Source organism: Nanorana parkeri, unplaced genomic scaffold (genome assembly GCF_000935625.1).
Source record: "Nanorana parkeri isolate BGI_ZX_2015 unplaced genomic scaffold, ASM93562v1 scaffold913, whole genome shotgun sequence".
Taxonomy (NCBI): domain Eukaryota; kingdom Metazoa; phylum Chordata; class Amphibia; order Anura; family Dicroglossidae; genus Nanorana; species Nanorana parkeri.
Genome location: NW_017307181.1, coordinates 343,065 through 363,925, shown reverse-complemented (window position 1 = coordinate 363,925; position 20,861 = coordinate 343,065). Strand labels below are relative to the sequence as shown.

At 41.1% G+C, this 20,861-nt stretch overlaps 1 protein-coding gene across 1 annotated transcript; it reads right to left on the bottom strand.

Annotated features, from left to right (window-relative positions):
* Positions 1-324: 324 nt before the first annotated feature.
* On the bottom strand, positions 325-20,263 carry TLR8 (toll like receptor 8). Its single transcript, XM_018566074.1, has 3 exons — positions 20,213-20,263; positions 17,690-17,919; positions 325-3,340 (listed from the first exon to the last, which is right to left on the bottom strand). Exons 1-3 carry the CDS (start codon positions 20,261-20,263, stop codon positions 340-342), a joined length of 3,282 nt encoding a protein of 1,093 aa, XP_018421576.1. The 3' UTR covers positions 325-339.
* Between the last annotated feature and the right edge of the window lie 598 nt (positions 20,264-20,861).

The following is a 20,861-nucleotide window of genomic DNA, read 5'->3' as shown; positions in this document are numbered from 1 at the left end:
GAGTGACTTGTAGTTCTCAATAGAAAACAAGTGCGGTGAAATCACCGCACTTAAAATCCATTCATATTTCCTCCGGTCCGTGTAAGTGAAAGGCTGTACCGCAGTACAGACAGGGACTGGAGGAAGGGTATGCAGGAACCAGAGCATTACATCCAAGATCCACTGATTAAGGTTGCAATGCTTTACTGACTCCAATGCAAAAAATAACAAAATGCTAATGTTTTTCTTTCATAAATATGTCTGCATTTATTTTTATTTTTTTTAAAGGTGGATTATGCTTTTATTACATACCATCAAACTGTAATTAATACCATATTTCCACCATTAAGCAACAGGCAATCAGCGCTCAACAGCAATGGAATCAGTGTAGAGACTATTGTATCGACTGATGTTGTCTGTCAGTAGCACATTTTGTATTTTTTGCCAGAATAAGCTTTTTGCATGGGGATTTTTGGGCCATTCCAGAATAGAACTTTTGCAAATTTTCTTCCTCAGCCTGAGATACTGGGAATGCTGTAAAACAGGCTGTAGTAAAACTATGATTATTACGTCTTGATTTTCATCCATTAGTTTTTGCATAGCTAAATAAAATGCAGTCCTGAATTTTCCACTTTTCACGTAGTTTTTAGTGAGAACAAACAGTGTTTTTTGGCTTTGGTTAATACTTTCTGCAATGTTATCAATAACAGCCTTTCCTGGCTCCCAGTCTCTCTCCTCTAAGCAGAGAAGTATGTGTTTGCCTACTTTGTTCTCCAGCTGGTGACATAGTTCATTAAAGACCCAGTCACTGACAGCTTGATCCTTCTCATCATATGTGATAAATACATCATATATACTTTCTGAACTAGCGACTTTGCTATACTTTAGCCTTGCCATACACCAGTGGTATATATACCATATATCCCAGTAAAATAAATTACTCATCACTGGCAAAACAGTCAATGGAATGATTAGGACAAAAGACACAAGAAACAGCAGCAATGCTATGAAATCCACATTACAGGCGTGCATGTCAAAAGTGATAATTCCATGCTTTTTCCATTTATCTGGAGTGGCACAGGTGACATCTGTGGCCAGCCGTGGAATATTGACATTGTTCCTATTGATCCAGTTTAGGAAGTCAACAATTTCACAAGTACAATCAAAGGGGTTTCCTTTCAGTTTTAAAACTTTCAAATAGTTACCATCTCCAGACAAAAAAACAGATTTACTTATTTGTTGAATATGATTAAAACTTAAATCAAGGTTGACGAGGCTATGTAGATTGATGAGAAATGCATCTGCCAAAGTTTGAATGTAATTTTTATTGATGATAAGAGTCTCCAGTGATTTTGTATAATTGCTCAAATGTGCTATTATCATTGTAATCTTGTTGTGACTAAGGTCAAGAACCTTGAGGTTATTAAAGTGTGTCAAGTTTTTCCAACCAAAAAACACAAGCTCATTATGATGCAAATACAACTCGGTAAGACTTGCAGGCAGGCGGTACACTGCTTCTTCGGGTATGGAATGAAGTCTGTTGTAAGAAATATCAAGAATTGACAGATTTGTAAAGTTAAGGAAAATATTTAGGTAGCGTTTGTCACCGTTTTTCCATAATACATCCAGACGATTTCCAGAAAACCTTAATTCATTCAGGGAAAAGCTATTAACCTGGGGCTCAGTTAGAGTGGAGATTTCATTCCAGCTTAAGTTGAGAGTGGAAAGTTTGGGCAGATTTTCAATGAATTTAAGGTGATGAACTACACTTTGCACAATGAAATAGTGCTGGTTATAACTCACATCTAACACTTCCAACTTTTTCAGTTCCTGAAAGGCATTGATGGAAGCAAAATCCAGTTTATTATAAGATAAATCCAAGTATGTTAGATTTGGCATGTGGATAAATTCTGTCCCATTTAAATCTTGACCTATGCCATTTGAAGACAAATTTAAACATGCTATATCAGAAAAAGGAAGGAATTGTTGTGGTTCAATAAAAAAAATACTATTCAAACTTAGGTCCAATGTTTTCCCACGTGCAATACAGTGAGGTTTTACCAGATGGTTAATTGGAGTAATAAATCCTGGGGATACTCTGCTAATATGTTCTTCACCATTGTATGTGAAATCAGACTGTAATTCAGTTGACTGATTGTTGTAACATGCTGGTAGTCCCTGGCTTTTGTTAGTGCTCTCTGAAAATGGTGTTATTCTATTTTCAGACAAATAAATTATCTCCAGGTTTGGAATTTTTTTAAACACTTTAAAGTCAACCTTGAAAACAAAATTAACGGAAAGGTTTATAATATTTAATTTGTTTAGCTTTGTAAGAGGAGCTACATTTTTAGATGTGATGGCTTTAAAAACATAGCCTTGTATATGTAGCTGTTTGAGGGATACCAATTTAGAAAAATTGTCAGAAATATTAATATTATTTGGATATGACTGCACATTGTAGTTATATGACAAGTCAAGTATTTCTAAGGACTGTAAGTAAGAAAAAAAGTCTCCTGTTGCCATTTCAGTCACTAAGTAGTTTAGTCTAAGATTTAGTACTTTCAACTGAGTCGTGTTTTGAAACCATGTTTTTGATATAGTATAAAGTGAAGTACTATCAAGATGGAGCACGGTCAGATTTTTTAAGAATTGGAAAGCAAAATCATCTATTTCAAGATAGCCTTTCCCAGTGCAAGGTTTACACGGATATGCAGCATTAAAACATCTTGGGCAATTTGCACTTAGGAAAAGAACTTCCAAATTGACTAGGTTTTTGAAATCGTCCCTGTGAATAACTTTTATTATATTATTGCTTAAGTAGAGATGTGTTAGTGATGAAGGCAGATGCAGAGGCACGCTGCTTAAGTTGTTAAATGACAGGTTGAGTAATGTTAACTCCTTGAGATCAGAAAATGTTCCATTTTCAATACTGAGAACACCTGGACATGGATTTCCATAGTAACAGTTATGTCCTAGGTATAGTTCCTTCAGATGTTTGAATCCTGAGAGACTTGTTTTATTAATCAAAAAAATGTTGTTATACTGGAAACTTAGTACTTTAATATTGTCCGGCAGTCCGCTGGGGATTTCACATAAGTAATTGTGATCAATGAAAAGATTTTCTAGTTTTGTTAAATTGCCAAATGTTTCATTATTGATCTCCAGACCTCTTTTGCATATATTTTGGTTATCAAGTCTTACCTTTGAATAGTGGTTCCAGTTCAGGTCTATTGTTGTAAGGTTCTTCCAAACCTGGAAAGAGGGTTTATAAATAGTCTCAATGAGGTTTTGACTTAATAGAAGTTCAACGGAGTTTGATGTGTAGTTGGTAGGTGAAGGTACTGTTTTCAGACTTCGAGCACTGCAGTCAAAAGTAACAGAATGTGAATACTCTGTGATTGAACATGGTATAGTTCGGTTGGTTGAAGTTGTATTGGAAATTCCAAAGAATCCAAGGTTTATTAGTAAAACACACAAAAGGTTCTTCAACAGGCTTAACATTTTGTCCTGAAAACAAAATAAAAATATTAGATGGAAGTATTGCAGTTATAAAATTGAACATGTATTTTTATAATCAGTTTTATGAACAGAAGTGAATGAAGAATAGTCATTAGTCTGATATCTTATTTTTATTTCAATATTAGATTTGTGAAGCTGAACATAAGAAACAAGTAACCTTAAGGGCAAGTTCTGCCTGGCATGCACAATTGCCCTCTGGGACTACTCACTAGTCTCAATGGTTTCTTGTATTAAAGCATATCTAAACTCAAAAAATTTAAATAAATATAATGAACATTGCCAGATATATTTGAAGTCTAGCCTGTGTGACTACATGGGTGTGAATACAGTGGAAAGTGAGTGTAGCCACTTTCCACTGGGACAGGAAGTGTGTTTTTCACAGGATCACCAAGTGAAAATAAAGGGAAAAAGTCTGAATCCCTAACACAACTTTAGCCCTTTCTTTAGTATACTAACCTTAACCAATGCTGGAGTTTTCAGCCAAAAAAGAGCACAGTCTCAGCTAAAACAACACTAAACGTAGGATCTATGTTTCCGTCATAGTCCCTCATTATAAAGAGTACATAACAGTGGGGGACAATTTAATGGACAACTCCTCCCATCCACAGACATTGATGGACAGGAGAAACAGACACAGAGAGCTAATTTTTATGAACTGTCCATAAATATACAGACTGTTGAGGGATGACTTCACGGATGCGTTCTCCCATCCACGAAAGTATACAGATGACAGAAAACTAAAAACTCATGCTAATTTTTACGAACTGTCCATATAAAAACTTAATGGTTAGCAACTCTTCTTAAACTACCGTATATACTCGAGTATAAGCCGACCCGAATATAAGCCGAGGTACCTAATTTTACCACAAAGAACTGGGGAAAAATATTGACTCGAGTATAAGCCTTGGGTGGGAAATGAGGCAGCTACTGGTAAATGTACAAAATGAAGATAGATACCAAAAAAATTACATGAATATTTATTTCAAAGAAAGAAGAAACTCATGAACTCGGAAATTTGATTAGTAGCTAAGGGCTACTGCATGTCAGTGCCCTTTGAATGGTCATTAAATAAGCCATCATTACCTAGGCATAGAGAAAACCTCTATTCTATGTCAGTCATTATGGGAAGATAACATTTTAGAAAAAGATGCCAACTTGGAAATCAGACCACATCCAAATGGCATTATATGAAAGTATAAAACAGTTTAAAATCAGAAACATTTAATATTAGTGATAAAAACATTTGATATAAGGTTTTCTCCCATGGGACTCGAAAATAATTTTAGCATTTAAAAACCCTTTGACTGTTTTATTTGGTGCATTTTGAAAATGCTTAGGCAAGTTTATGCACTTAATATAGCAATACACACATCCTGTCAGGAATAATAACTCTGCAGTGTATTTACATACATTCAAAAAGACGTGTGTATTTACATATCTAGCTATCTATATTACATGAATGAACTTACCAGATGTGACATCAGTACCCAATCGTAGGCTACCGAGACCAGAATTTCAAAATGACAACTTGAAGCAGAAAACCTCACGTGAAGAGCTAGGGAAGAAGAACTAGGAAGCTTCCTCTATAGTCTAGAATATATTTTATCAACCTGTTTAATACTTGGTTCTTTAACTATAGCATATCTGCATAACAGGAAGTGATAAAGCTTGTAGCAAACATCCAGAGTGGTGTGAATTCAGTTGGTAAAAAGGGAACTTTACACGTAACCTGTGTAAAGATTAGCTGTAAGGTAAACAAAAAAGAAAGATTAGCCACCATTCACACGTGAGCGTGAGCATTCTCCGGTCATTTCAAAGCATTTTTCAGGGTTTTTTTAGGCTTGAGTGTTTTTATTTTAGCAAATGGAAGGCTGGTTAGTAGGAGAGGACAGTTGTTAGGCATGGTGTTAAAAACATGCATTATAATAAACATTTTTCAGCCTTTTGCAAGAGCTCCCACTGAAGCTTATGGGACCAAAAGCTTGCCATCCTGCCCAAAAAAAAGCTTATGTATTTCTTCAAGCTAAAAGCAACAAAATGTTCAGGTGTGAACAGAGACCATTGAATAAAATGTGATGTTGAGCATTGTCACGTATCTGAAAACAACAAATTGTTCAGGTGCAAATGGGGGCTTACGTTGGCTAGTATAAGGTGGTCAAATATGAGATTTAGTTGAAGAAAGTTTGTGGGTTTAACCAACACTATCATAGTCTAACCACACTACTAGGACATAACATACTACTTTGAGTCATAGATCAATAAATCTGTACTTATTTATTCAACATAATATGGTAAACACCAGGGGCATATCTATATAAAATAGCGCCTATTGCAAGCACTGAAATTGAGCCCCTTTCCAAAAACTGACACCCATATTTTAGATAACTTTAACATAATATCAACTCAAAAATGCAGACTTGTATCAGACATACATCAGACACCAAATCTTACATCAGAGTCCAAGGGTCAGAATCCCCAGAGTTTTCCCTTACATCAGAGTCAAATTATCGTGACCAATTCCTGAATATAAGGTACCACACCCCTAGTATATCAAATCAACACAGAAGGAGAAGAATGGGGCTTTTAGGGTACCAAGTGACAAAAACCAAGCAATTACAACATGATACAACAAGGGTTGTATCATGTTGTAATTGCTTGTTTTTTGTCACCTGGTACCCTAAAAGCCCCATTATTTTCCTTCTGTGTTGACTCCCTTACATTCGAGTCTCCGAATTTAGGGTCTGGAACTCACTGCCACAGGCGGTGATTTCAGCAAATAATGTGGAATTGTTCAAGAAACTTTTGGACGATTTCTTAAGGGACCGTAATATACAGGGGTACGGGTACTCCTAGAATGAGATCCTAATAGGTTGGACTTGATGGACTAATGTCTTTATTCAACCTCAAATACTATGTAACTATGAAGTCTCCCCTTATATCAATGTCCCCAGAGACCCCTATACATGCAAGTCCTATGGTGACATTCTCTGAACTGTGGGAGAGCTGTGCACAATGTTTGCCTACAACATGCAGGCAGAGGTGACTCATCTCCTTGGCATGCAGCACAGCCAACATGAAGAGAGATTCAAGGCACTGAAGGAGGTGGGCTGGCATACAAATAATGGGGAGGTGGGGGGGGGATGGATGAGAAGTGACAGGTATATGTTAGTGAGGGAAGAATCAGGAGAAACTAACTAAAAAATTAGAAGAAAAACATAACCGCAACATAAGCATAAACTTTCACTGACTCATGGAGCGGCCTTCCCTTTTTAAATGGCGCCCAGGGCATGTGCAATATGTCCTGCATAAGCCACTGGTAAACAAGCCCTCCTTTTTATGGTGCTATTTGCTTACAAATGCAATGTAATACAAGTGATGGAATTTATTCTTAAATGGTATTTACAGACCTATTTAATTCCCTGTTTTTACCATTTGCTAGCTAAAAGTTATAGGAGCATGTGTATTTTTTTATGTTATCCTTATATAGAACCTCTTTAAGTGTCTACTACACACACTATTGTCATATATTATAATTATTCATAATAAGCATATATACAACTAAGAGAAAGGATACCGGATATAAAAAAATCATCTTTATTTCCAAAAAACACAATGGTAAAAACATTTAAAATCTATGCAAATTCCCCTCTGCTGTAATGCTATAGTCAAAAGCTGCTGCTCAATATCATAATTCATAAAAGAGTCTCTAGGTCCCTAATAAAAGTATATTCAGCAGCAAAATAATCAAACATTTGTGTAGCCTATATCTCCACTCAAAATTAATGATTCCTTTTGCAATCTTGCAGATTTATTGTTAAACCAACCTCTGTAACATAGATTCGAATATAGAGCACTTCTGGAATATCAATAACTGGCCACAGCAGCTGAAATGAATGGACAATATATAGCATCCAAAGAGTTGGAAGGGCAGTAGGCCACTTCAGCCCAGATCATTATGGGTTATGGGTATTGAGAGACTTGCCTGTCTTTACTTGGAAGCAAAACCATTAGACCCCATTCACACGTACCAACATACCTTTTGCAGCGGATCCGCACGGCCGGGATAGCGCGACTTTCGGGGCGACGTTCCAGCTACGATCCAGCGACGGTAGCGCAACCTTCTCCGTCGGGCTCCATAGAAAAAAGGCAAAATCGCGCAAAATCCGCCGAAAAAAGGGTCCGGTAGAAGCGACTTGCGACCGCGACGAGCGACGCGCAACATGGAGTTAAGACAGCTCCATTGAATAGCATTGGCCAGCGACTTCTCGCGATATCGCGTGGCAAAAATGCGCGATATCGCGGCGGAAATCGCGCGATAATTCGCTACATGTGAACGGGGCCTTAAATTGACATTTCAATCATTTGTTTTCTGCACTAATGAATGAATGAATATGTGCATGTCTGAGTGTAATTTATAGCTTCATCTCAAGACTTACCCAAAGCCTCTTTTTTTTCTCTTGAGCATTTCTTTTGTTCTATTTTTGTTACCCAGTTTCACTGTCATTTTCTTTAGTACCTTCCTGTCATTATTTCACAGCCTTATGTAAAACAGTGCCATGCATTCTAATCTGAATTTGCATATACAGAGTTGTGGCAAACACAAATGTATAAATTAGGTGTTTCATCTTCTGATAAACATCTGGAGATTGCAGAGAAAGGGTATTGCCAGGGCACCTATAATATGTTGCCTCACATTTGCATAGTTGCCAACATTTTCAAAATATTTCCAGGGACACCTTTTTTGCTCTACATCCAGCAAGCCAGTGTAGATGAAGAATGGACTTACATTTTTCATGACAGGACTTTCATTTAAAATTGGTGCAGTTATACAAGAGGCATTAACCTATTGCACAATTTAATGTTAAAATACTGTATATGCAGGAGGATTTATCATAATAGGAACAGAAATACAGCCAAGAAGGTTTTTTTCATTAGTAACATTATTTATGTATTTGTTTAGGTAGCTACAACTTTTAGGCTGGCCAAACACAGCTCGAACATCATAACACTAAATGTTTAGGTATTCAGACAGCCAGAGGTGGTGTAGCAATCTGAACATAATAGCCATCAGAGGAGATTCCTCCATCCACACTCTACATGTGTATTGTCAGCCTTAGTCTGTACAATCTGTTTAATGTGTGGCAGCCCAACAGCTCTGCAAACACATTTGGCATAAAGTATATTTAGAGGATTATTCATTAAAGAGCTGAAGGATTAAGCCAAATTTTCGGATAATCCTTTGGCTCTTTTTGGCCACCAGAGCCCTTTGGTTCAGCCAAGCCGAAGGGCTGTGGTACGGGCTATTCACAATAGCTGAACAGCTCAGCTGAGCCGAACGCATATGCTTCGGCTTGGCTGAGCTGAACACACAGCCAAAGGGAGTAGAACGGTCTGCCGAAGCAGACTGTTCTCCCTGCAATAATGTAAACAAATAAAAAAAAAAAGTGTGGGGTCCCCCTCCTGATCCATGCCAGACCCCAAGTTAAAAATAAAAAAAGTGCGTGGGGTTCCCCCAAAAGTCATACTATGCTCCCTAGGTCTTGTAGGAATTTTAAGGAGGAATCCCATCCCCCAGAAATATGGGAGAAAAATGTGGGGTCCCACCTACATCTCCCAACCAGACCCTTAATCCGAGCAGCAGCCTGGAAGGACAGGAAAGGGGGGGGGGATAAGCGAGCACCCCCTGTCCCTGTAATACCGGGCCACATGCCCTCGACACTGGGAGGGTGCCTTTCCAGGGTCACCCTGGAAAAGCACCTTGTCCCTGTGCCGATGGGGACAAGCCCTGACCCGTTGTGGAGGTCTGCTGGCAGGGGGGTTTATTTGGATTAGGGTACCCCTTCAATAAAGGGGGCACTCAGATGCTGCCCCCCTTGTAAATGAGTAAGGGGTTTTTGTACCTCTACTCATTCACTAAAGGGTTAAAGTAAAAGAGTAAAGAAAGAAAGCATACTTTAAGAAAAAATCCTTTAATTGAAAAAAACAAAACAAATGTTGTTGACAAGTCCTTTAATAAAAAATAAAAATCCCAAAAGTTGATCCACCAACGTAATCCATAGGTCAATCACGACATCCAGCGTTGTCCACGATGCCGACGACGACTCGTTGAAATAAAAAAACCTCCGGCACTCACCAACCTGTCCACACCCGACAAACTGCCACCACAGAAGGAACAATTTGATATAGGCTGGCTAATTGTCAACAACTAGGCAGAACTATCGGTGACCTCACCGCTGGCTCCACCTATCTGTTGACATTTTGCTGACCTATGTCAAATCGCTATTGCATGTACCAGCAAAATGAAAACAAACGGGCAGAGTCAGCCATGATGTCACTGCCGGCTCCGCCCATTTGTTGTCATTCAATGACAGGCTACTGTCCTCAAATGACAGGGCAGGAGCCTGTCATTGTGAGACAACAAATGAAGTCACGCAGGCTCCCATTTGTTTTGATTTGGCTGGGAACCTCAGAAGACCCATATGACAGGTACCAGTCAAATCAAAACAAATAGGTGTAACCAGCGGTGACATCACCGCTAGCTCCACCTAGTTGTTTTCATTAGGATGGCAGCTGTCATTTTGCGGCGTGTGTTCTGCGAGTGCGGACGGGTCGGAGGGCGTCTGGCTTTTTAAAAAATTTCGGCGAGTCTACGTTTTTCACACGCTGGATGCCGTGATTGACGCGAATTACTTTGTTGGATCCATTTTCTTTATTTTGTGGGGTTTTTTTTCTTCAATTGAAGGACTTGTCAAAAACTTTGGTAGTGTTTTTTTTCATTAAAGGACTTTTAATTAAGGATTAAAGTTTATTTACACTTACTTTTAACCCTTTAGTGAATGAGTAGGGGTACAAGTACCCCTTACTCATTCACAAGGGGGGGGCAGCATCTGGGTGTCCCTTAATTAAAGGGGTAACCCAATACAAATAAGCCCCCCAGTCCGCAGACCCCCACAACCAACGGGTCAGGGCTTTTGGGGAAGAGAATTTTAGGGCGGATCACACATTTTGTTTTTACCCCATTTTTTGGGCGGTTCCCCCTTAAAATTCCTACCAGACCTAAAGGTATGACTTTTGGGGGAACCCCACACACATTTTTTTTTACTTGAGGTGCCTCCTAACTTTCCTACCAGACCTAAAGGGTCTGGTATGCATCCAGAGGGGGACCCCCATACCGTTTTTTTTTTCTTTCTTTTGTTAAAATTTTTTTAAATTCTGCTCGCTACCTCGGAGGTAGCGAGCAAAATAACTGAGCTTGGCGGCATTCGGCTATTCACTCACTGCCAGTCGGCCCCTATGAGAATAGGGGCGAACAACAGCGAGTGAACTGCTGTTGAATCGGCTGAGTGGAACATGTTCTTCACTTCGGCTCAGCTGAACATGCTGAGCATGTTTGGCTCAACCAAAGGGAGCCGAAGCCAGCCAACGTACAGCTGAAATCAGTCGTACAGGGCTGAAGTGAATAGCCGAATGGCGTTCTGCTCACTTTACATCGGCTCAGTTATTCACTCAGCTGCCTTCGACAGCTGAGTAAATAACCCCCCTAAAAATCATCTTTTGACACTGACTGTTCTGTGGAGTACTGTGACATCTGTTGTGGCTGCCAATGGGTTGAAGGTTTTAGGCAAAAATTCTGAATCATGTAGAGCAAACTGGAAATTGTTTGCATGTATGTAATGGGAGATTCTACACTGACCCCCAATGTACGTGGGAATTTATACTCACCACCAATGTAAGGAGGATCTACACTGACAACCAATGTAAGGGGAGATTCTACACTGACCACCACTGTAAGGGGGAGTCTACACTGACCACCACTTTTAGGGGGGAACTACACTGACCACCAATGTAAGGGGGGATTCTACACTGACCACCAATGCAACGGGTGATTTACAATGACCCCCATTATAACACAAACATTTACATTGACCACCAATGTAACAGGAACATTTTCAATGACCACAAATGTAACACAAACATTTAGACTGACCACCAATGTAACAGGTACATTTACACTGACCACCAATGTAAAGAAGACATTTACAATGACCACAAATGTAACAGGAACTTAGCATGTCTCTTCTGCAAGCAAAAGCTTGCCTTTTCAGTTTTTTGGGTTTTTTTGCAAGTTAAGTTTCAATATAACTTAACTCGGCACCATTATTTTAAGATGTGTTATGACTTTACCTTCATCGTGTTTTTTTTTAACTTTCAACAAAAAATCGATCTGACAATGTTAAACGAGAACTATGGGGTACACCTCTTTTTTGCATTTTTAGATTACTTATGATACAGGAATACATTTTGCAATGTACTCCTGTAAACAAAAATGCACCATAAGCTTACAATTCAGTGTAGTATAATGTGGGTTGGGCTAAACTCTGTGCTGAGAAGTGATCCCAACAATATTGCCTGGATCCTCCTCTACCATTGAGTGACAGCAGCTTTGAGTTCATGAGAACCTGTGCAGATGCTCAGGGCATATCATCAGTGGCGACTCTAGGAACAATATTTAGGGGGGGCACATAAGATACCACAGTCAGATCTGGGGGGGCACTAATAATTTTCATTGCATGTCGCAACCGATGGGACCCGAGAGCTGATTTAATTGCGGATGGCATCTGCGTCCTGCAGTTGCGACAGAAGCTGCATACATCGTGTGCTGGTTACTACTTAAACTGGCGCGCTGTGTGCAGCTTCTGAGAAGATATACGCTATTAGCATAGCGGGGAAGCCGGCTGCGCATTTTGCATCGCTCCCACTACGCTAATAGTGTATCTTCTCAGAAGCTACACACAGCGCGCCGGTTTAAGTAGTAACCAGCACACGATGTATGCAGCTTCTGACAGCATGGGAGACGGGAGGCTGCACTTTGTCGGTGGATCCAGGGATCAGATGAGTATTAAAAAATATATATATTTTATGTTATGTTTTTGTTTTTTAAATGCGTGTGTTCGCAGGGTCTGGGGCCTTTAATTTTATGGTGGATTTTTTATTTTAGTTTATTTAACTTTTTATTTTTTTAAACTTTTTTTGTATTTTTTTTACATTTTTACTTTTTATTTATTTAACTTCATTTATTTTTTTTACATATTTTTTACTTCTTATTAATTTAACTTTATTTTTCAGAGATCAGCACAGTAGCAGCAAGCAGCTAGCCTGGTGCTCAAGGCTGAATAGGGACCCGATACTGAGGTGGGGGAAGTCTTGGGCACCAGACCAGCTAAATGCTGCTACTGTACTGATCTCTGCAAAGGCTTCCCCCCTCAGCGTCAGGCCCCTATAATTCAGTTTTGGGCACCAGCTGCTTGCTGCTACTGTTGCAGATTCAGCACAGTAGCAGAAAGCAGCTGGAGCACAATGATGAATAGGGGCTCAATGCTGAGGTGGGGGAAGCCATGTCGTGACCCTATTCAGCCTTGGGAACCAGGCCAGCAAATTGCTGCTACTGTACTGATCTCTGCAAGGGCTTCCCCTCCCCTCCACCTCAGCGGCGGGCCCCTATTATTACGTTTTGGGCACCAGCTGCTTGCTGCTACTGTGCTGATGCAGAATCAGCACAGTAGCAGCAAGCAGGTGGTGCCAAAGTCTGAATAGGGGTCCGACGCTGGGGTGGGGGAAGCCTTTGCAGAGATCAGTACAGTAGCAGCAAGCAGGTGGTGCCAAAGGCTGAATAGGGGCCCGACGCTGTGGTGGGGGTGAGGGAAGCCTTTGCAGAGAACAGCTGCTGTCCTCTGCAAAGGCTCGGCCTACCACCACCACAGGGTCGGGCACCTATTCAGTCTTGAGCACCAGGCCAGCTGCTTGCTTGCAGAACTTTGATATAAAAAGGAAAGAAAAAAGATGGGGGGTTTTTGGGCACCTAATGACAAATCCAAAGCAATTTAGCAGTAAAAAAGTATTTTTAATCTTAGTAATATTTTAAAAGATTGATTCACATACAGTACAAGTAATAAAAACAACCGGCTGATCAGATGTCTCCTTATACGCTCACTCCATTTATACCACCCATTTCAAGAAAGACATAACATGATTGAAAAATTCATTAAATGCATGATTGAAAAATTCATTTGGGTTCATTCAAAAGTGGAGGGACATAGGCTTTGCTCACTCCACCTACTGTATGAACATCCCATTCAAGAATACATGATAGAATGGTTAATTAATAGCATGATTAGAATAATAGATACATGAATAAGGATGGTTGAGAATGGGGGAGCGAATATTTGTCTCGACGTTTCGTGCTCAGAGGCGCTTCTTCAGGAGATGGAGAGAATCAATTTAGCAGGTTGACGTGCGTGTATCCAAGACGACCCCAACCGTGCAGTACACCAAAACCGTCCTCCCAGGGAAGAGGGAGAGGAGGACGGGGGTGTTGGGACGTACCAACTGTTCCGTACGACCGCGGCGGACCCTGCAAGGACCAGTCACAAACACCTTGCCGATTCCTGGCGGGGGGGCACACGGGGGGGGCAAGTGAAAACCTAGAGGGGGCAATTGCCCCCCTGTAGCGACGCCACTGCATATCATGTCAGATCACAGGTCTACGAACACTTGCACATCCATCCCACAGTTTGTCTTTCGTTCCCCCTCCCCTCCACACTGATGTCTCCAGACAATACACATAACACATTCCCACTAAGACCTACGGCCCTCCTCCCCTCTGCTGTCTTAAGTTATACACACGGAGAAGAAGAGCTAAAGATAACAGAGGGAAGGAGGGCGAGGACATGAGAGGACAGATCTGAACTGACGGGTCTCAGTGTTGTTGTGGTATGTATATTGTCTGGAGAGAACAGTGTGGAGGGGAGAAGTGAGGGGGGAACGAAAGACAAACTGCAGGATGGATGTGCAAGTGTTAACTCTGGCACGATAGGCCCTGAGCCTCTGCCCAGATTCTCATGAATGTGCAGCAGCTCCTACAAGCTTCTGTCACTTAATGGAAGAGGAGGACCCAGACAATATCGTCGTGATAGTTTCTCAACACAGACCTTAGCCCCGCCTTAAGTATATTACACTGAATTGCAATCGTATGGTGCATTTTTAAAATTACATTGCAAAAAGTATTCCTGTATCAAACTAAAAATGCAAAAAAATAAAGTGTACCCCGTAGTTCTCCTTTAAGTGTTAGCACAGCTTGTGCTGAACCTCTGCCCCCTGGCTGGCCCCAACACTGCAGCTATGATTGACACTAGAGTTGGGGTGTACACTCCATATACATTCTGCAATTTTCACAAAAACATGTGGCTGCAGTGTCATCACAGGCTGTTATGTGTGAATGACCATAGTGTACATACGGTTAGAGAAACAACACCAGCACTGCACATTTCTGGCTGCAACAATGGTGTTGGCTGACAGGGCAAAAGTACTAACACAAAACAGATAAATGTTGTTGAAAGAAAAGAAAGAAACTTACATTGTGGCAGTACATAGATTATATCATAGCACATTTTCACAATAATATTAAAATGATCCCTGGAGTTCAGCTTTAACTGCACATAAACCAGTGGACAAATCTAAAATTAAAAAATAATAGTTTTCTATTTTTAGAGGTGTATATAGGAAGTAGGCTTGTGGGAAATGTTTCAGTAAAGAAATTATTTACAAGAAAAAATACACACAAAAAAGAGAGTCATTTCAGAAATACAAGTCTACTGAACAGGAAACATCTGTGCAGGCACAGCTATCTGTCTTATGGAAGGAACAGACTCAGATTTTTCAGAATGTGGGAGAAACAATGTACTCTAAATGGCATCTGTGATTCAAAATGGCTTCAAGGCATAGACTATAAGGTTTGGCATATACATAGTGTATATCCATATAACAATTTTCACCTTTGACATATGTGCTTTGTTTTTATGAAACCTCTGCAAAAATTGGGCTTGAGACACAGTGACAAGTGATGGAATATGTGAAGTTCCAGACAAGTTATGATCAAATCAACTTATGATCAAAATCGCAAACATCAGATTACCAAGACTATTAAAAAGAGAAAGAGAAATTTGCTTAATGCACATATGAAGCACAAGAACGTTCATGGGAGAAGCTGGTGGTATTGTCATTTACATTAAATGTAGTACAGATACCGCCACCACTGACGGAACTAGTAGGGTCACATCGTTCTCATTTGCGTCCTGGCCCTGGTGTTCCACCAGTTAGGGGGCGGGGGGCCCAGCGAGGAAGCAGAGGGCCCACCGCCCGCAGTTGCCTTATGCTGACCACAGTGTTTTTGACACTTGCAGACAACGGTTCAGACAGAGGGACGGTGAAGACGCTGTAGTGGGGGGTGTGGCCAGTCAGGGAACTCCATTTCCCAGCAGGCAATGCGGTCAGGCAGCATGGTCAGTGGAGAGAGTGCAGGAGTTGGCAGCCCAGAGGCATAGAGATCAGAAGCCTTGAGGACATTCTGGAGGAGAGCTGCAGCAGGTCCAGGTAGGTACCAATTGTATATGTGTGGAATGCCATACTTGTCTTGCCGAGTATATTGACTTTCCCAGGGTTACAAAAAAAAATTCTGGCATTACTGTTAATCTGCTTTGTTATGTTTCTGAGTAATGTGTCTGTTATTGTGCTTACATGTGTATTAAGTAATGCATACATTTGTGTTGTGACTGAAAGGAATCACCCCAGCCCCAGTAAGTTCTGTCCCGATGCTGGAACACACTGGTAGGCATCCTGGCTGGCTCACTGCGTGCTGGGGTGGGAGGGGGCGTGACGGTGCATTGAAGTCAATGGCACCGCAGCCACGCCACCCCGGCCACAGTGCAATCACCCGCACCGGAACACGTGGCAAATCAATGCCTGCATTCTGGTCTGGTGCAGCCAGAAAAAATGCTGCATGCACTATTTTTTCTGACCGCACCGGAATGCAGGCATTGATTTGCCACGCGTTCTGGTGCGGGCAATCGCACTGCGGCTGGGGCGTGCCTTTGGTGCCATTGACGCCAGAATGCAGTGAGCTGGTCGGGATGCGATCCAGTGTGTTTCGGCACTGAATCGGGCCGGAACGCACTGGGGCTGGTGTGAACTAGCCCTAAAAAAATCATAACATACATACTGTTTATTTAATATTAAAAAAAGGTATGTTTTTTTGGGTGGTGGTGGTGGTGGTGGGTATGCCCTTAATGGTTTCTGGCACCGGGGCCCTGAGGTTTCTAGTTACGCCTCTGGTGACAGCAGGTGATTTGCAACTGCATTCCAAATGTATTTCCATGACAAGATGCATAGCTGGTGTCAGATTTCTCAGATGCATAGCTGGTCTCAGAATTCTCATCACAAAACACAAAAATTCCCAGCACACTTACCACCTAGCCTGCAACAAAACAAATTACATTGTCTAACAATATGAGTTAAAAACAGATGTTCTAGTTGCACTACTTTTGCAAAATATGTGGAAACCACACTGCCTCTTTAAGGTCCCTCTGTGCATTATGGTCCTAACTCTAATCTATGAGAGCCTCCATCCTGGAGAATACTGTATATAGCGGTAGATATATTGAATGCAAGTATGCCTGGAGGTGCCCCATAGATGTTTCCTTAAAGGCACAGGGATGCACTGGAGTCCCAGCACTTTAAAATGTACACTGAAGCCTCCAATGCGTCCCCACACCAAATATAGCCAAGCTAAATAGACATGGCAACTGCACGATTTATAACTAGCAAGGTGCACAATGAGGGGCTTACAATAATACAAGTAAAGGATGGACTCCGGCACTCCAAAGTGCCGGTGTCCATCCTTTACTTATACTGTGACGGAAGCCACCCATTGACACCTGCTGTGCCCACGTCTTATCTCATGGAGCAGCGGTCCTGAGTGAGATGGGTACACGAACTGTATTACAATAATACAAAGCCTAGCTGGTCTCAGATTTGTCAGAAGTATAGCTGGTCTCAGATTTGTCAGAAGTATAGCTGGTCTCAGATTTTTTAGATGCATAGCTGTTCTCAGATTTCTCAGATGCATAGCTGGTCTCAGATTTTTCAGATGCATAGCTGGTCTAAGATTTTTCAAATGCATAGCAAGTCTCAGATTTTTTAAGATGTGTAGCTGGTCCATTTTCAGATACATAGCTAGTCTATTTGCTTATTGTACATTTTTAATAGAATGGGGTAGGGTTAGAGCTGGTCTTAGATTTCTCAGATGCATAGCTGGTCTCAGATTTCTCAGATGCATAGCTGGTCTTAGGTTTCTTACATTGCACAGCTGGTCTCAGATTTCTCAGATGCATAGCTGGTCTCAGATTTCTCAGATGCATAGCTGGTCTTAGGTTTCTTAGATGCACAGTTGGTCTCAGATTTCTCAGATGTATAGCTGGTCTCAGATTTTTCAGATGCATAGCCGGTCTTAGGTTTCTTAGATGCACAGCTGGTCTCAGATTTCTCAGATGTATAGCTGGTCTCAGATTTTTCAGATGCATAGCCGGTCTTAGGTTTTTTAGATGCACAGCTGGTCTCAGATTTCTCAGATGCATAGCAAGTCTCAGATTTTTTAAGATGTGTAGCTGGTCCATTTTCAGATACATAGCTAGTCTATTTGCTTATTGTACATTTTTAATAGAATGGGGTAGGGTTAGAGCCTATGTCAGGGGTTTTTGTCAACAGTCACAAAACTCAATAAGCAAGGCGTGACTAAATGTAAACCTTAACTGGTTGACTTTTATGACTGGTTATTATTGTTGAAGCAAATTAGGTAAAGTTGATTTTTATCTACAGCTGCTGCCCTATTGTATTCATATATTGCTCTATACTTTCCTGTAGGTTTTTTTTTGTGCTGTTTGTGCACCCTGGTTCCTGTGTCAATGACAACATTGTCAGCGAGACAGAAAGGGATGTGGACCACAACAAAAAAGCTGATGGACGTTCTAACCTTCTCCCGTGTGGGAACTTTTCTACATGCAGATATTTTTTCATTCTGTTTGGCCAGTCTTGTGATCAGGACAGCATAACCTGTGCTTACAATACAGCGGCAGGAAAGCATAGCCAAGAAGTCCTTAGGCTGCTGTCTGTAGAAGCACACTGTTTGCTGTCAGCATATATCCCGATTGACTGCTAATTGACTAATGAAGCTGACCGTTTCTCTTTTATATTGAGTTCACTGTTTAGGGTATTACAGAAAGCTGATAACCAGGCAAATTTAGTTATATACATTAGTTGCATAAGCACCATATATTTTTTTTTTATTAAAACAGCATGAACTTATAACATAATTAGTTGGCATTCTTATATCTGGCTGAAGATCAACTTCAAACTGACCTCACTGTTTGGATATTTACATAAAATGTCTCTAAATGATATTAAAGTCAAAAGGTTTTTAAGCTATTTCAGATGAAGATTAAATCACTTACAATGGATACTGCTCCTTGATGTTTCAAAGTTTTAGCTTCCTGCAGAATCAGCTGGTCCCCTGAGTACTGGTCCTGTTTTAGGGTGGCTTATTTCCCTTGCAGGGTCCTTGTGTGTATTAGTCAGCTGTGCATGTTTCCACAAATGCACAGGCACTGCAGGGCAAGTCTCTCCCCTGCATGCTGCTCCACCTCCTCCCTTCTCCATGCTAGTAGATGGACATCTGCTGGAGATTGTGATGTCTCTTGTGATCTTGTACTAAACAGGAAGTTCAGGGAAGCTAAGCTGAGAGAGTTGAAGTCAGCTGTTTGGAAACATGATGACTGTAAGTGTTTGGGCAAATATTTAAGGAAATGCTTTGGTGGACAATATATATTTGTTTGATCTGGAATCATTACTGAAAAAAAAGGTTTAAGAGTTTATAATACTTTAGGTCAAAAGCAATACGCTTGATATTGAGTTAAACAAAAGCCAAACCTTTTTATTGCCTCAGTATGGCTTCAAAACTTGGTCTCTTTGAGCATAATAATAACTCACAATAATGGTCACAGAAGAAGCTGCATAGTAAGTGTTTAAAAAGTTGACTTCTTTATGAGCAATACCAGTAGTAGTACACTTCCTGAAATTGTATATGCCTAGGCACTGCTGTTCCTGTGACCTCCTGTGAGATCAACTAGGGCAGTGTTTCTCAACCTTTTTTCAGTCATGGCGCCCTTTTAAAAGTATGCAAAATCTTGCGGGAAAGTCTAAAATGTAATGACCCCAAGCAAAACATACAAAAAAGTGTGTTTCCCCATTCACATTAAAGTGCCCCATTCAAATCAAGATTTCCCTTCGCCCTACACATCAGAGTCACCCTTTGTATCAGTAGCCCCCCCTTCATATCAGGAGCCCCACCTTTCACATCAAAGTTCCCCCTTTATATCAGTAGCCCACTTCAAATCAGGAGCCCCACCTTTCAAATCAAAGTTTCCCCTTTACTTCGCAGTCTCACTACCACGAAATTTTGAAGCAGCCCTTAAGAAGCCAGAAGGCACACCAGGGAGCCAGAGATCCCTGGTTGAGAAAGGCTCATCTAAGGAATTCCTGCCCACTGCTGACTCTGATGACTATTATTCTCACAAGGTCTGGAGTAAAAATGGGTGATATCGCTACTGTGCTGCTCATTGTACAGTACTTCTGCTGAAGAGCAATCTGTACCTGAGAACCTGAAGTGCAAGGATCTCACTGCTCATGTGTATTGACATAGGTGTGTGCAGCCTATTGCATTAGGGTGTGGACACAAAAGTACAAACACACACATATACAATACATATATACATACATACACAGAGCTGAGGCATCCCAGATTCCCATCTCTTCAACTGTCCCTTACATCTTCCAGAAGGGTTGCAGTAATGAAGCAGGGAGCCTGGCAGGTGGTCATGTGATGGATAGGAAGCCTCAGCCACGTTCCCTTGCAGCTTCCCAGGCACAGAGGACTGTGGCTATTATGTAAGGAATGTAGGTGGAAAGTGCTGCTGCGCTCTGCATTGCTGAGCCGGTCACAGAGACATCTTTGTGATCACTCTACTGGCTCAGTGACTAAAACACGGAACACGCTGTTGGGGTTTTGGTGTTGCACTTGGGGTGTTTAGGGTGTACCCAGGCACACCAGGCATACCCATATGCCTATGTGTATTGATTATTCCCCCAGCATTTCCCCAGGAGAATTGGATATTTCACTACTCTGCTGCTCATTGCACTTCTGAAGGCCTGCTGGAGAGGAAGCTGTACCTGAACACCTGAAGTGCAAGAATCTTGCTATTCCTGTGTCATTATTCCCCCACCTGATCCCCAGGAGTCAGATCTGATATCAAGAATCAAAGCCCTGCTCCTCCATCAAGATGGCAAACTCTGCACAAAGACACAATTGAGAACAAGTCAGTAATCAGGGGGAAGATCAGCTGCAGGGTGCCTATTTTGGCAATACTGGTAATTAGGGTAATTAGAAGGTTTTATGTCCAGATTTTAATTGTTTTAAT